At 39.0% G+C, this 17,891-nt stretch overlaps 1 protein-coding gene across 1 annotated transcript in view; it reads left to right on the top strand.

Annotated features, from left to right (window-relative positions):
* The window catches only part of LOC136883349 (probable multidrug resistance-associated protein lethal(2)03659), a 274,390-nt gene that overhangs the window by 222,532 nt on the left and 33,967 nt on the right, over positions 1-17,891 (top strand). The window contains exon 20 of the mRNA XM_067155603.2: positions 1,193-1,320. Coding sequence (XP_067011704.2) covers positions 1,193-1,320 — 128 coding nt within the window. The remainder of the gene's footprint in view (positions 1-1,192; positions 1,321-17,891) is intronic.

Below are 17,891 nucleotides of genomic sequence, written 5' to 3' on the forward strand. Positions count from 1 at the left end.
CTGGTGAATTCAGTTTAATTTCCTAGTTGATTTATTTGTTTATTCATTTACTTATTTGTCCAGAGCATCTTTGTAGCCGGCGAGTTCAGTTTCGTTTAGTTTCTATAGGCGTAATCATGCCGCTTCTTTGAGCCGACTATGCCTGCTTGTCATGGCGGGCACTGCACTCGCAGTTTCCACTTCCCAGCGCGCCTAATCCTTGGCACTCAGCTCTGTACTTTCAAATTAATCACCCTGTATATGGCCATAGAAGGCTACTCTCCTTTTCCTAGCACAATCAGTCAGCCTCTCTTTTTGTTCATAGAGCTCTGAATTGTGCCATCTACAGAATTCTTCATCTTCCTTTACTGGACCTAAGATCTTCCTGAGAATTCTCCTCTCTTTGACTTCCAGTTTCTCCATCAGACCTATTCGGTCAATGAGCGATACTCCATGGCATACAGAGCACCTGGCCGTATGCCTGACGTGTAGTGCTTCAGTTTCAGATTGCATGATGGGCATTTTTTTGTTGTATGTGTTCTTTGTCAGTCGATAGGCCAGTTCCAACTTGTTGACTCTCATGGACAATGATACTCTTTCCGATAACTTGCGTCATTCCATTCGTCGAGATGCTTAAAATTATCAGTCCTCTTTTTTTCCTTGTTCTAGTAGTATCTGTCTGCTACCTTCTTTGATGTTGGTGAAGAACTCTGTTTTCTCCAAAGACACTTGAAGACCCACTTTGGCTGCCTGTCTTCTGAGGCAACTGATTTGTATTGCTGCTGTATCCAGCAAATCAGCAATCAGTGCCATTTATAAAGTTTATACAAGGAGTAATTTTAATACCAGCTATTCAATACAATTTATTCCACTGTAGTGTGGTTAAATACACATAGAAATTACCTTCTTATGACCGAGGTATATCCCACTCTGGATACCCAAGTTTGCGCCATTCTCTCAAAACCTTTTCAAGGACACAGTTGAAGAGAAGTGGGGAGAGTCTCACCTCTGTTTTATTCTCGAAGCTTTCCAAAAGCACGCCTCGAAATGTAACCTTGGAATGGGTGTTAGTCAAGGTTTCTAGAATGAGTCTGTGGGTTTTGTTGTCTAATCCCAGTAGAAAACATTTTATTAATAAGAGAATAGTATTTTTCGTTTTGTTGAGAGTGTAAATATAATTTTCTAAAATAACTGAACTTGATTCAATTTCTAGCCAAGAAGCCTCCTAGCAATTGGCCATCACTTGGAAACATAGAGTTTGCTCACGTCTTTCTCAAGTACTCCCCTACAGACGAACCAGTGCTCAAGAATCTGAGTATATCCGTCAAGTCTGCGGAGAAGGTACGTTGATCTGCTTCACTGCTTGAGCCTTCTTTAATAACACGTCTTCCTTATCTAAATTGGAAACAGGTTCACTTTCCTGATTGTTCTGGTGTGAAGACTACAGTCAAAACTAATGGTGGAATAAGTTTCAAGTAAATGCCTAAATAGGACTTCTACTGTAATTGTAATGAAATGATTGAATTTCCATCACCAAACTAACCTAAGTCAAGTTTTTGGAGGTATTTGGTTGTGTAGTGTATCAAATATTCAAAATAGATATATAGATAGATAGATAGATAGATAGATAGATAGATAGATAGATAAAAATAATTGTACCACTGATCTGCAGTTAGGGCAGTCGCCCAGGTGTCAGATTCCCTATTTCTGTCTACCTAAACTTTACTTAAACAATTGCAAAGAATTTGAAAATTTATTGAACATCTCCCTTGGTAAATTATTGCAGTCCATAACTCCTCTTCCTGCCGGGCCCGCGGTGTAGGGGCAGCGTGCTTCCCTCTTACGCGGAGGCACCAGGTTTGATTTCCGGCCAGGTCAGGGATTTTTACTTAGATCTGAGGGCTGGTTCGAGGTCCACTCTGCCTACGTGATTACAATTGAGGAGCTATCTGACAGCGAGATGGCGGCCTTGATCTAGAAAACCAAGAATAATGGCCTTGAGGATTCATCATGCTGACCGCATGACACCTCGTAATCTTCAAGGGTTATAAATTTTGTAATCTGCAGGCCCTCAGGCTGAGCAGCGGTCGCCTGGTAGGCCATGGCCCTTGGAGGCTGTTGCACCATGGGGTTTGGTTACTCCTCTTCCTATAAACGAATATTTACCCCAATTTTTCCTCTTGAAATCCAACTTTATCTTCATATTGTGACGATTTCCTACTTTTAAAAACACCACTCAAACTCATTCGTCTACTAATGTCATTCAACGCCATATCTCCACTGACAGCCCAGAACATACCACTTACAGCAATTGATTAATTTCATTGTTTCCATATCCACGTTGACGCTATCCAATTCTCAAATGAAAGGGTCCACCTGTTCAACATTTTATCTGTTATATTGAGTTATATGTTAATGGAAATACATATTTCTTCTCCTACAGAGACATCCTCAGTTCCTTGAATGATAAGCATAAGGCTATAAGGACAACACTGCACCTTACTGCGTCCAGTAGAGACGTATTAAAATTCTCCGACAGCTCAGATGATCTCAGGGTATAGTTAAGCTAAATATCTCCGTTTAACGTGGAGTCTGAAGAGTGGTATGGTGCTCCTAAAAATTATAGCCTATCAGTCCCTCAGATGGATGTCTCCACCCTACGCACCAGGTTTAACAACGTGAAGAGATAAATATTGCATTTCACTTACACCTATAAACTATTCTACAACTCCTACATATAAATAATTTCACCACATATGATTAATCTTAACTATACGGTTTATTAAAGCAAAATAAAATGTTTAGGAAAAAGAAAATTAGAATAATGGTTCACTTCATAAGTCTTAAAATCAAATACATCACATGGGAATGGTTCTATTTACAACCAGGGTACATTTTTGTTTTCCAATTACCATCACTTGCTTGATATGAGTTAACCTAAAATTATGACATTTTATTCGCGTGACTGAACGTTACTTCTTTTAAATAATGTTCACAGACATGCTGACTTTCCTTGAAACAATCTTATTTACAATACATATATCTACCAAACCAAACCAAACCCCATGGCACTACAGCCCTTGAAGGGTCTTGGCCTACCAAGCGACCGCTGCTCAACCCGAAGGCCTGCAGATTATGGGGTGTCGTGTGATCAGCACGACGAATCCCCTCGGCCGTTATTCTTGGCTTTCTAGACCGGACATCTATCTATCAATTTCCTAAATTTGAAATTATTCTTGCCCACTAAATTGTTTTCTCAACATGATTAATTATCATGACTACCTTTGAATGATATTTATTTATTTATTTATTTATTTATTTATTTATTTATTTATTTATTTATTTATTTATTTATTTATTTATTTCATACCACCAACAGAGATGTTTCTCCAATTACAGGTGGCTTAGTCACTATACATTAATTCTAAAAAATAACAAATGTCAGAAAGAACTTAGTATCTAAAAACAAAAATATACAACATTATCAGTAAGTAAAGTAGCAAACGGAATTTACAGCACATTAATACTTTTTCAAGTTCGAAGTGGGCTTATGACCTAAAATACTTAATATCTAAAAATGAATAAAATAAAAGTAGAAATACAGAAACATAAAATAAACTAAGAATTAGTATCTACAAAAGAAATAACTCTAGTCTTAAACTGACACCAGTTAAAGCAACTGACATATAGAAAGAAAATCATGGAAAGTAAGGCATGAAATATATATGTTTGGTAAGAGATGAGTTGTGGCAATCAGTATGAACAGCACATTAAATCTTCAAATTGATGCTAGTATTGACAATTTGTTTGCAGTTTTCCCCACATTTTGTTTATCTATATTTACATTATATATATTCAAATAAAACAAAACACTGAAATGAAACATAAACTAACCAAAAAATAAGTATAAATATAGTACATATATACACCTATAGGGCATACCTTCAGAAATAGTGCTTTTGTTTGCAGTTTTCCCCACATTTTGTTTATCTATATTTACATTATATATATTCAAATAAAATAAAACACTGAAATGAAACATAAACTAACCAAAAAATAAGTATAAATATAGTACATATATACACCTATAGGGCATACCTTCAGAAATAGTGCTTTAACTGAACTCAAAGTGCCCAGCATAGTGCGACCATTACTTTAACTGCGTACCTTCTTCAATAATTTTACATAATAATTGTATATAACAGCAAAGTCTAAATCAGTGGTTCCCAACCTTTTGTGGCCCATCTCCCCTTTCTGGGGGTTGACTAACACCTATCACCCCCCTTTCATTTCCATTGTATGCCTAATTTTAATTTGAAGTAAAGTGTAAATAATAAAGCAGTTTTATAATTTTAGACAATTTTACTACCATATATAAAAACAAACAAAGCAGTTTTATCTGGTCACTCTTAAATAAAATAGAAAAATATTAAAATGTAGATTTTTTTACAGATTTTTATGAACATAAAAGTGAAATAATTGACTATGATCATTGATGCAGCCTACATTTAAAAAACAGGAGTAAATGTTTTCATTTTTAAATTGGAATCTCGAAAAATTGAGAAAGTTGACAGTTAAATTTGAAAACGTAAATGAAAGTTTGAAAACATTGTTTTTGTTTTATTTTATCTTTTCAATGGCTGCCTTGTGCTTGGTGAATTTCAGTTAAAGCTTGAATATCCGGCTTTATGTTCGTCAAGTTCAGTCTCCTTTGAGGCGAATGTCCGACTTATTTCTTAGTTTTGTGAGGAGCTGGACAACAGAAATAATTCTTTTTCAGCTAAGAATGTTGACGGGAACGAGATGAGAAGTGGTCCAATTTTTCCCCACAGTAACCGCTCTGCTTGAAAATTATTTTCGCCTCACGGTCATACTTCAGGTCTAGAAACTCTGTCTGAAAAGAATTATCAAGCTTATCTAAAGCTTCAAATGATAATGGATCTAGAATCCAATCCGGAATTTGTAACTTGGTCAAATCTTCAAATCTTGATTCCATGTCAGTTTTTAACTGGTCAAGGTGATCAGTAAAATTTAGGATTTTGTCTTCTAGGAGTTCAGGAATCTCATTATCCGACACTGAACACCTTCTAAGGGTCGGAAATTGAATCAAACTTGGCGATGAATGATGAAATAATTCCTTTGAGCTTGATAAGTTTCATCTTGTTTCCTTGAAGCTTTATATTGACTTTGTTCATTTTTTCAAAAATGTATGTAAAGTACGCAAGTTCCAACTTGCGTTGCTTCACATTCTCGCCTAAAACAAGATCAGACGTATCAGGAAACTCAGTAACCGTGTCAAACAATTCGAAGAAACAGCGCAAACCATTTCCTTTCGAAAGCCACCTCACGGCCGTATGTAGAAGCAAGCATTTGAATTCCTCGTCATTTTCACGGCAAAGTTGTCAGAGCAGACGGTCACTGAGAGAATTAGCATTGATATTATTGACACCAGTAATAAACAGTTGTAGGGTTTCATGCAGGACATCACTCAATTTTTTCACAGATAAGTGTTGACGATGAATCACACAGTGAACAGTGATGACCTCTGGTACTTCTTCCGTAAGGTGGGCTAGAAACCAAGCATGACAACCTGACATGGCAGGAGCAATGTCTGTTGCTCAAGCGCTCACGTTTGTTAGGGGAATCTCTTTTTCCTCAAAATAATCTTGCACCACTTCAAATATCAGCGATCCCTTTGTATCAGTGATCAAAGTTCAAGCAAACAACATTTCCTTGGTAATTTCCTTTTGTTCATTGATAAACCTCACGTAAGATAATTAAATACAATTGCTTTGTTATCAGTCACAGTTGATTCATCAATATGCAATGCAAATTTTTTTTCAACAAACTGGCGAGTTTGGATTCAATGTCTGTGGTCATTTTGTCAATTCATCTGGAAACAGTATTGTTGCTCAAAGGAACCGATTGAATTATTACTAGGGTCCTCGCCTAGCATAATTTCAACCTTTTTTTTGGTAGCCAGTAAAACAAGGGTTTTGCCAATTGTGTGAGGTTTACCACATTTAGCGATCAATAAAGACACCTCGTAAGAATTCCATCCCCTGGTCTAAGGAGTTTGGACAGCCAAAGTAGGCGACTGCCTGTAGGGGTGAAGTACAGTGGGGCCTTCGAGTGCCCTGGGACCGCTACAGTAGCTGTGAAGGCGCTTCAGGAACTCTGAAAAGTGGTGGCAAAAGGGGCTCTGGTTAAGACGCAGCAGGTCGTTATGCTACTTAGGTTCCAAAATGGGTATTAAAAAAAAAAAAAAAGAAGTAAATAAATGCAATGTAAAGTTTAATCTTATACCAGTTGTATAGTATCATTTGAAGTAATTCCACATACTGTATATCAGTTGACTATATTTGTAAGTAGTACAGGAGATATTATAAGTAGAATTTTGTAAACAATATAAATTTATTAAGGATGGGCTGTGTGTTTAATAGAAAAAATTGTTAGCGTAAATTGTATAATATTGTATTATAGGAAAATTTTCTTCTCTTGTTAATTTAATATTTAGTGCTTGACAATAATGTATTTTAGTGTACCATTTGCCACCGAGGTAGACACCTCATTTGCAAATAAAGAGAATTTTATTTGATTTTTTTGATTTTGATTTGAAGCAAGAAGACCTTTCTCATGGTCGGTTGCTCGTTTTTTTTAAATAATTCACTCACATGGGCTGTTTATCAGCTTTAGCTTTGAGGTGTTGAAATAACTAAGTTCTTTACTCACTTTATCACTGTGTATTCTTGATAAATGATCTTTCATTCGCAAAGACTTCATGGCTTCATTACTAGTAAATATTTTATCACACAAAATACAATGTGGAAAGTGCACATTTTGCGGTGACACGATAAAACTGAATTTTAAACACTCAGCTGAGTATTGACGACACTTCTTTTTTGAATCCATTGTGCATGAACTTCTACACTTCAAAACAAATTCACAAAAACAGAAAAGACACGGACAAAAACTGGTGGTGAGGCACACAAAGGCTAGTTAAGACTGAAGACGAATGTAGATTAATGGCATGTGTGTTGTGATGGCAGGAGGGGGAGGGGGTCGAGTCACCAGTCGGCCGCACTGAGCAACAACAGGCGGGGACTGTGGAGAGGGGTGAGTGCAGTGAGCTTGCCGACTGAGAACAGGCAGTGACTCGTGCTACCCGGCAACTTCTGCTGTACAGTATTATTTTAATTTTCCCCTCTTTGAATACTCATCGCCCCCCACTTATTTATTGCCCCCCTGATAACCCAAATCGCCCACTTGGGGCGATCGTCTCCAGGTTGGGAACCACTGGTCTAAATCAAGACCAGGAAATTTATGAACTGTGACGTTATATGTAGTGCACATTCTGAACAGCAGTGAGCTTCTATAAAATACTGTTTTAGAAATCGAAAGAATCAAGAGATGTTTGTGTCTTAAACTGCCTTTCCGGGTATTGAACGAGAATTGTTGTAGAATGTAACTGTTATCTACCACATTATTGATAACTCTATGGAGGTAATTTTGATCATTTATTATACGTGTATTTAATAAGGAAGTGAAATTAAATTCATTCAGGAGATCTTTATAGTGAATTATGCCTGTTATATTTTTTAAAGTAAAGATAACATAAGAAATGTTTTTGAACTTTCTCCACATGGTTTTGATAGGTTTCATAGTTTTTCTTGCCAAGCAAAAATCTTGCATCTATTAGCCTAACCGTACTTTATTTGACTACTTCAATCATATGTCATAACCTCAGAAAAATGAAAATCTTTAACAGAATTCTAATTTTGTTCATTCTTACTTGATTACAGCTCTCATCTAAAAATATATACTCAACTATGAATGTATTATAATTCTCATCTCATGTATATTCAGTTCTTTAAATCCATTGAACAACTTAATTATGACTACAGATATCAATATTGATCATATCAACCATATACTCTGTAAACTATCATATGAAACACACATATGGGATATTTATCATGGGTAACTCCTAACATATATAACTTTATTTCATGAATATGGTTATAATAAGATGGACTTGGCTTTACGTTCACTCATCTAGATTAGATATTTCAACATTATATTTCGTTGCTCCCTCGATGAGATTTCCTTTTATCCCAGTACTGCCTGTACAAGATCCAGTCAAGCTACACATATTTCACATTAATTCTATCTCGTCTGTGCCTTCCTCACATCAATTCTCTTTGACGATTATTCATTTCCTTCAATACAACACGTAGCTCACTTATTTCAACCATAATACTTTCTTAACGTAGCCATTTCCTCTTTAATATCTTAATCTCTTCTCAAAGACACATTTCCCTCGATGTATAATACTCAGATAAAACTATCTTCACTTTACTGGATCACATATTATCTCATCATGACGATATCTTTCTAGTCTACTATAATATTCCTTCTTGTTTTCCCATTGACAAAAACAACACATATCTACTACATGTCTCTACCTAACCATATCATTCTCATTTCCAAATACTCGTTAGGTTACTCGATCCATTCATAACATCCACTTCTCAATAACTGATCTTTTTCTGTTGTAATAAACTCTACCTATTCCTGATATCAACAGGATGATTACCATAGTTATTGCATCGTATTCCCATTTATACACACTGTCAATTATTCCAAACTATATATCGATTCTAACATATCTTATTCGCGAGAGCTTGACTTTGAGGTTAAACCTCACTGAATATATCAACACCACAGGTACATACCTTAGGCTACAATTTCCAAACATTGTTTTACATTAATTCAATTAAGAACTGCGATTTAGGAAAACTTAGCTATCATTCTCTGGTCCAGAACGATTCATCAGCCATCCAATCTAGGGCTTCTCCACTCGGCCAATTGGAAACCAAAGATCAGCTGGTTTTTGATAAAAATTAAATAACTAGAAAGGAGGTTCAACCTATTCAATACTCAAAAGAAAGAAACGTAGCAATCACATTTCTATTTAAATGGGACCGGTTTCGACCTTAGTCTAGGTCATCATCAGCCATAAAAAACATGTAAAATGTTTATGAATGTTGGAGGTCAGTTTCACACTCTGTTAGGCACAAAGACACGACACCTCATTCTGTTCTGCACAAAGTCACAACACTACCAATCAACATACGAAGATCAAAAAGGCTTGAATTCGCAGACGAACAGATCTGTAGTAGAAAGCCGCCAGCTTCCGGTGACCAGCGCGGCACACTCAAGGTCACGCGCTGCGGCCAAACACCAAAGTAGAGTGGAGAACGTTTCGAAGGTCCAGAACCTGTCACGGCTGCGGGAAGCCAAGTACGTATATAAAAATATACGACGCCAATTAGTACAACTGAATGAGCACCCGTACTCCAGCAAAGTTCTTGGTAAACAGTTGACTTGAAAAAACAATTGTAGAGAGAAGAAAAAAATGTAGTAAAAAGCGCAATATCGGAAAACAAATGAAAACTTATATGCACAGTGCGCTATTTTTTAAAAAGAAAAAATTTTTAGGTTATGATTGAAGTAGTCGAAGTTGGCGCACTGTGCATATAAGTTTTCATTTGTTTTCCGATATTGCGCTTTTTACTACATTTTTTTCTTCTCTCTACAATTGTTTTTTCAAGTCAACTGTTTACCAAGAACTTTGCTGGAGTACAGGTGCTCATTCAGTTGTACTAATTGGCGTCGTATATTTTTATATACGTACTTGGCTTCCCGCAGCCGTGACAGGTTCTGGACCTTCGAAACGTTCTCCACTCTACTTTGGTGTTTGGCCGCAGCGCGTGACCTTGAGTGTGCCGCACTGGTCACCGGGAGCTGGCGGCTTTCTACTACAGATCTGTTCGTCTGCGAATTCAAGCCTTTTTGATCTTCGTATGTTGATTGGTAGTGTTGTGACTTTGTGCAGAACAGAATGAGGTGTCGTGTCTTTGTGCCTAACAGAGTGTGAAACTGACCTCCAACATTCATAAACATTTTACATGTTTTTTATGGCTGATGATGACCTAGACTAAGGTCGAAACCGGTCCCATTTAAATAGAAATGTGATTGCTACGTTTCTTTCTTTTGAGTATTGAATAGGTTGAACCTCCTTTCTAGTTATTTAATTTTTATCATCAATAATTTCAATACGGAACAATGAAATTTTTCTTTAAGTATCAGCTGGTTTCACATGGGAATTCATATCGATATTTTTAATATGTTGACAATCTATAATTGCTTTTCTGATTTTGATAGCCAATGAAAACTGCTTTCAGCTGTACTATATTAGCTTCAATACTGCTTCAGTCTCTATTTTATTTATAAGAGAGCTAGAGTTGGATAATTTGCTCATTTTCTGTCATGATATTTTTCCTTGCTCTTCTTCCTTTATGAATTTATCGTTTGAATTTCGCTCGGCCATCTTGGTATTCTGCCGGTAACTGCTCCTTTGGTTCTCGTATGTCAACTTGCTTCGCTTATTTATCTTCTCTCTTCTTTCACCGTGAGAACATTGCCTCTTTATAATAAATGTACTTCATTCCCCTATGTTTTCTATTTTTCTTTCTTGCTTGAAGAATACCTATATAGATATTTATTTTAATTTCTTGCATTTAAATGTCATTAGTTTGCCTTTGTCTATTTGTCTCTTGAAAACATAATAAATACTCTGCTATGAGTTCCCACATGAAAGAATCTGGGCATCAATTTACCACAATAGAACAAGATTTAAAGATCATTAAAAGAATAGACAAAGGCAAACTAATGATAGAATTCGAAAACATATACATACATTTGGACCAGCATTTCCATAATAACCAGAACTTGAATGATGTAATAGAAATAAAAAAACCGTTATATGAAAAGATTCCAGAATTACCATAAAGATTTAAGTTAAAGGATAAAGATTTTTTTTAAATATTTAATTCTATGTCTATAAACACTCCGACTACACGAGCGAATGTAACTCCCCCCCTCTTCGGTTTATGTCATTTTCCCTCTGCACACAACTAGCGATTCTAAAGCCTCACCCACCCCTTCTTCCCCGACAAACCCCCCGTTCCAACATTCACACTGCTATAACACGAGAAGCAGAAGTGACTGTCAGACTTTCTGGTGCGGTTAACGCTGCAAGACAACACTGCAGCCGTCAAGGGGGTAAGTGACAAAATATCAACATCAGCAATTAAATCAGATATTCCTATTGACTCTTAAATTTACACAGCGTTCTTTTAATTTCAGAACTTCAACACAAATTTGGTAATCCTGTAGCAGACTATAGACTACATCCATCATTTTAAGTTTGAACGTCCCCTTTTGACTAGCTCATTTTTGTAAGATTCCAGCTATTTAAACTAAATGGTGTTAATCTGTTCTTCTAATTCCTCAGCACCAATAATGCAACTAAGAAGGGAATCTAACATTGGTTTTGACAAATAATTCTTGTTAATGGTGTTGCAGAAATATCTTTTAATGACAGACTGTTACTATAAAACATTAACACAAGTTTTTAACCAGATTTTCACAACAGTTGCAATTAAATGGTACTATGTTCACAACAACCATTCTCTGAATGAGGTTAAGATGGAATGAGTTTCCTAAAAGGTTTAGACATAGTAATTTATTAGGTTTTAACATTTCATAATGCCTTACAATACATTAGAATTATTCAATGTGCCTTAAAGTACTCTATCTATCAAACCAAATGTGAAACACCTACGGCATGAAGTTGAGACACTGACCTGAAGATGTCACCATGGAAGTATTGAGTAATTGTGTCATTGTGAAGTTGTCTAAACTGACTGGATTTATTTGCTTTGTGTTTTCTTACTTCAAGAAGTTTGAAATTTTCTCCATAGATGTCTTAACAAAAACTGTGGTCATGCACTCTGGTGTAAGACAAAAGAACTTGTGATTTAAAGAAGTTTTGTGTTTCTAGTTTTATATAACTAAATCAATGTTCATTTATTTTTGGGTTGGCAACACTTCCTTCCCATCCTGCCAACTTTTAAATTTGGCCAATTAGAAATTTCTGTAATTATTTTTCAGCCTATCACAGGCTTCTTGTTGGTTTTTGGGTGTAATTTTGGATTCGGCCAATAAAAATGAGAGGGTGGGTCCGGATTTAGTCCAGAATCATCTCGAACAATCCCCTTGGGTATATAAGCTGAGGCTGTTCTGGCTACCTTGTCTCATTGATCGTCGTCTTTCTGAGAGTGTGTGCGTTAAGACAGGAGGCGGGGTGCTTCATTCTTCGGTAGGCAGACCAACAGCCCAGGTAATGGCCACCTATATTCTATCTTTCTAGCTGTCTCCGCAAACTTATCCGAGGGGAAGGTTCAAATTTCTAACTATGTAACCACCTTTTTCTAAAATGTAAATTTTCTTTTGGCTAATGTAAATTTCATAAGGTCTTAAAACTGTAAATCGGGGATAGAGAGTGCGTTTCCCTCTCGAGTTCCCTTTCAACTTGGTTTGAGGTGACTACGATTTTGTATCTGGTTTTCTTTCCTGTAATGCATTAAATTAACCTTCAGTCTAGTCGCCTCAGTAGCTTGGGATTAGCCTCTGCTTCATCGGGCCAAGAGAACAATTAGGATTTCATACTTAATTTTCTAGGTGTGCAAGTGTATGCCTCCATTCATTTTGCGTTCAGGTCAGTAATTCAACCTGTTCTTTTTCCACGAAGGTCCAGTAGGTTGGGTACTAGTTACCCCTGTGTAAAATAGTAACTTGTAGGTTGGGCCTAGAGAGGCCAGAAACTGTATGATTTTGTGTAATGATGCCTTGAGTAGGCTGTAAGAAATTGGGAGCGCAGTCTCCATGATTAAGTTTGGAGAGCATATAAGATCTTTTCTGAGATTTTTGTAACATTGAGGGGTGCCTCTGGAAGGCTATAGATTTGTAAAATTTGGAGCAAAGTGCTCTTGTTTTGGGAGTTTTCTCCTTGTCTATGTAAACACTATTTGGTGATATTGTAAAGTCAAAAATTAGGGGCTTGAAGCCCAAATCTGTTAAATTCCCTAATGTTGGGTTTTCCAATTTTTGTATCTCTATTGCTATTTTGTAACTGATTACCAGTACCTGAAGATATTGTTTGTTAAATTTGAGATTCTAAAAGAAATATAACCTTTATTTAAAGTTTAAAATTCATTTTTGATATTGTAGTTACACCAGCACCTTCTTTCACCTCTTTCTGCTCCACGGAAATTCCGTATCAATGGTACTAGACTCTATATCCCGAGTCATTGTCTTTAGTATATCCCCAGAAATCTTATAAGTTTCAGCTGCATTTCTAGTTTTCAACTTTTGTATCTTACTGTAAATGTTATTGTTGTCATAGGTAAATTTTAATACTTCTTTAGCATTAGTCACCTCCTCTATCTGGACATTATCTTTGTAACCAACAATCTTTACATACTGCTGATTGAATACTTCTGCCTGTTGAAGACTCTCACATACACACTCCCCTTCTTCATTAATGATTCCTGGAATGTCCTTGGAACCTGTTTCTGCCTTAAAGTACCTATACATACTCTTTCATTTTTCACTAAAATTTGAATGACCACCAATTATTCTTGCCATCATGTTATCCTTAGCTGACTTCTTTGCTAGATTCAGTTTCCTAGTAAGTTCCTTCAATTTCTCCTTACTTCCACAGCCATTTCTAACTCTATTTCTTTCCAACCTGCACCTCCTTCTTAGTCTCTTTACTTCTCTGTTATAATATAGTGGATCTTTATCATTCCTTACCACCTTTAAAGGTACAAACCTATTTTCACATTCCTCAACAACTGCTTTAAACCCATCCCAGAGTCTGTTTACATTTTTATTTACTGTTTTCCACTGATCATATTTACTTTTTTTAAACTCCCTCATGCCTGTTTTATCAGCCGTATGGTACTGCCTAACAGTCCTAATTTTAATACCTTCCATTCTTTCACATTTATTTTTACTACCACAAAAACAGCTTCATGATCACTAATACCATCTATTACTTCGGTTTCTCTATAGTGCTCATCTGGTTTTATCAGCACCACATCCAGAATATTCTTCTGTCTAGTTGGTTCCATCACTTTCTGAATCAGGTGTCTTCCCCAGGTTTCCACTTTCTTCCGTCCATTCAACCCACGACCTTTCTTCTTGCTAACTCTGTAACCAACACTTGCCAGTTATGTTATCATTGCAATTGCTCTTACATTGTTATTGTTAATAATTTACTGTTGCTACTTAAAATTGTTGTTTATACTGATTATTATCTTTTATGCTTATTTAAAATTATTATTAGTGTAAAATGTCCCTCCGTAGGCTGCAACCAACCAACCAACCAACCAACCAACCAACCAACCAACCAACCAACCAACCAACCAACCAACCAACCAACCAACCAACCAACCAACCAACCAACCAACCAACCAACCAACCAACCAACCAACCAACCAACCAACCAACCAACCAACCAACCAACCAACCAACCAACCAACCAACCAACCAACCAACCAACCAACCAACCAACCAACCAACCAACCAACCAACCAACCAACCAACCAACCAACCAACCAACCAACCAACCAACCAACCAACCAACCAACCAACCAACCAACCAACCAACCAACCAACCAACCAACCAACCAACCAACCAACCAACCAACCAACCAACCAACCAACCAACCAACCAACCAACCAACCAACCAACCAACCAACCAACCAACCAACCAACCAACCAACCAACCAACCAACCAACCAACCAACCAACCAACCAACCAACCAACCAACCAACCAACCAACCAACCAACCAACCAACCAACCAACCAACCAACCAACCAACCAACCAACCAACCAACCAACCAACCAACCAACCAACCAACCAACCAACCAACCAACCAACCAACCAACCAACCAACCAACCAACCAACCAACCAACCAACCAACCAACCAACCAACCAACCAACCAACCAACCAACCAACCAACCAACCAACCAACCAACCAACCAACCAACCAACCAACCAACCAACCAACCAACCAACCAACCAACCAACCAACCAACCAACCAACCAACCAACCAACCAACCAACCAACCAACCAACCAACCAACCAACCAACCAACCAACCAACCAACCAACCAACCAACCAACCAACCAACCAACCAACCAACCAACCAACCAACCAACCAACCAACCAACCAACCAACCAACCAACCAACCAACCAACCAACCAACCAACCAACCAACCAACCAACCAACCAACCAACCAACCAACCAACCAACCAACCAACCAACCAACCAACCAACCAACCAACCAACCAACCAACCAACCAACCAACCAACCAACCAACCAACCAACCAACCAACCAACCAACCAACCAACCAACCAACCAACCAACCAACCAACCAACCAACCAACCAACCAACCAACCAACCAACCAACCAACCAACCAACCAACCAACCAACCAACCAACCAACCAACCAACCAACCAACCAACCAACCAACCAACCAACCAACCAACCAACCAACCAACCAACCAACCAACCAACCAACCAACCAACCAACCAACCAACCAACCAACCAACCAACCAACCAACCAACCAACCAACCAACCAACCAACCAACCAACCAACCAACCAACCAACCAACCAACCAACCAACCAACCAACCAACCAACCAACCAACCAACCAACCAACCAACCAACCAACCAACCAACCAACCAACCAACCAACCAACCAACCAACCAACCAACCAACCAACCAACCAACCAACCAACCAACCAACCAACCAACCAACCAACCAACCAACCAACCAACCAACCAACCAACCAACCAACCAACCAACCAACCAACCAACCAACCAACCAACCAACCAACCAACCAACCAACCAACCAACCAACCAACCAACCAACCAACCAACCAACCAACCAACCAACCAACCAACCAACCAACCAACCAACCAACCAACCAACCAACCAACCAACCAACCAACCAACCAACCAACCAACCAACCAACCAACCAACCAACCAACCAACCAACCAACCAACCAACCAACCAACCAACCAACCAACCAACCAACCAACCAACCAACCAACCAACCAACCAACCAACCAACCAACCAACCAACCAACCAACCAACCAACCAACCAACCAACCAACCAACCAACCAACCAACCAACCAACCAACCAACCAACCAACCAACCAACCAACCAACCAACCAACCAACCAACCAACCAACCAACCAACCAACCAACCAACCAACCAACCAACCAACCAACCAACCAACCAACCAACCAACCAACCAACCAACCAACCAACCAACCAACCAACCAACCAACCAACCAACCAACCAACCAACCAACCAACCAACCAACCAACCAACCAACCAACCAACCAACCAACCAACCAACCAACCAACCAACCAACCAACCAACCAACCAACCAACCAACCAACCAACCAACCAACCAACCAACCAACCAACCAACCAACCAACCAACCAACCAACCAACCAACCAACCAACCAACCAACCAACCAACCAACCAACCAACCAACCAACCAACCAACCAACCAACCAACCAACCAACCAACCAACCAACCAACCAACCAACCAACCAACCAACCAACCAACCAACCAACCAACCAACCAACCAACCAACCAACCAACCAACCAACCAACCAACCAACCAACCAACCAACCAACCAACCAACCAACCAACCAACCAACCAACCAACCAACCAACCAACCAACCAACCAACCAACCAACCAACCAACCAACCAACCAACCAACCAACCAACCAACCAACCAACCAACCAACCAACCAACCAACCAACCAACCAACCAACCAACCAACCAACCAACCAACCAACCAACCAACCAACCAACCAACCAACCAACCAACCAACCAACCAACCAACCAACCAACCAACCAACCAACCAACCAACCAACCAACCAACCAACCAACCAACCAACCAACCAACCAACCAACCAACCAACCAACCAACCAACCAACCAACCAACCAACCAACCAACCAACCAACCAACCAACCAACCAACCAACCAACCAACCAACCAACCAACCAACCAACCAACCAACCAACCAACCAACCAACCAACCAACCAACCAACCAACCAACCAACCAACCAACCAACCAACCAACCAACCAACCAACCAACCAACCAACCAACCAACCAACCAACCAACCAACCAACCAACCAACCAACCAACCAACCAACCAACCAACCAACCAACCAACCAACCAACCAACCAACCAACCAACCAACCAACCAACCAACCAACCAACCAACCAACCAACCAACCAACCAACCAACCAACCAACCAACCAACCAACCAACCAACCAACCAACCAACCAACCAACCAACCAACCAACCAACCAACCAACCAACCAACCAACCAACCAACCAACCAACCAACCAACCAACCAACCAACCAACCAACCAACCAACCAACCAACCAACCAACCAACCAACCAACCAACCAACCAACCAACCAACCAACCAACCAACCAACCAACCAACCAACCAACCAACCAACCAACCAACCAACCAACCAACCAACCAACCAACCAACCAACCAACCAACCAACCAACCAACCAACCAACCAACCAACCAACCAACCAACCAACCAACCAACCAACCAACCAACCAACCAACCAACCAACCAACCAACCAACCAACCAACCAACCAACCAACCAACCAACCAACCAACCAACCAACCAACCAACCAACCAACCAACCAACCAACCAACCAACCAACCAACCAACCAACCAACCAACCAACCAACCAACCAACCAACCAACCAACCAACCAACCAACCAACCAACCAACCAACCAACCAACCAACCAACCAACCAACCAACCAACCAACCAACCAACCAACCAACCAACCAACCAACCAACCAACCAACCAACCAACCAACCAACCAA

This window comes from Anabrus simplex, chromosome 1 (assembly GCF_040414725.1).
Source record: "Anabrus simplex isolate iqAnaSimp1 chromosome 1, ASM4041472v1, whole genome shotgun sequence".
Lineage (NCBI taxonomy): Eukaryota > Metazoa > Arthropoda > Insecta > Orthoptera > Tettigoniidae > Anabrus > Anabrus simplex.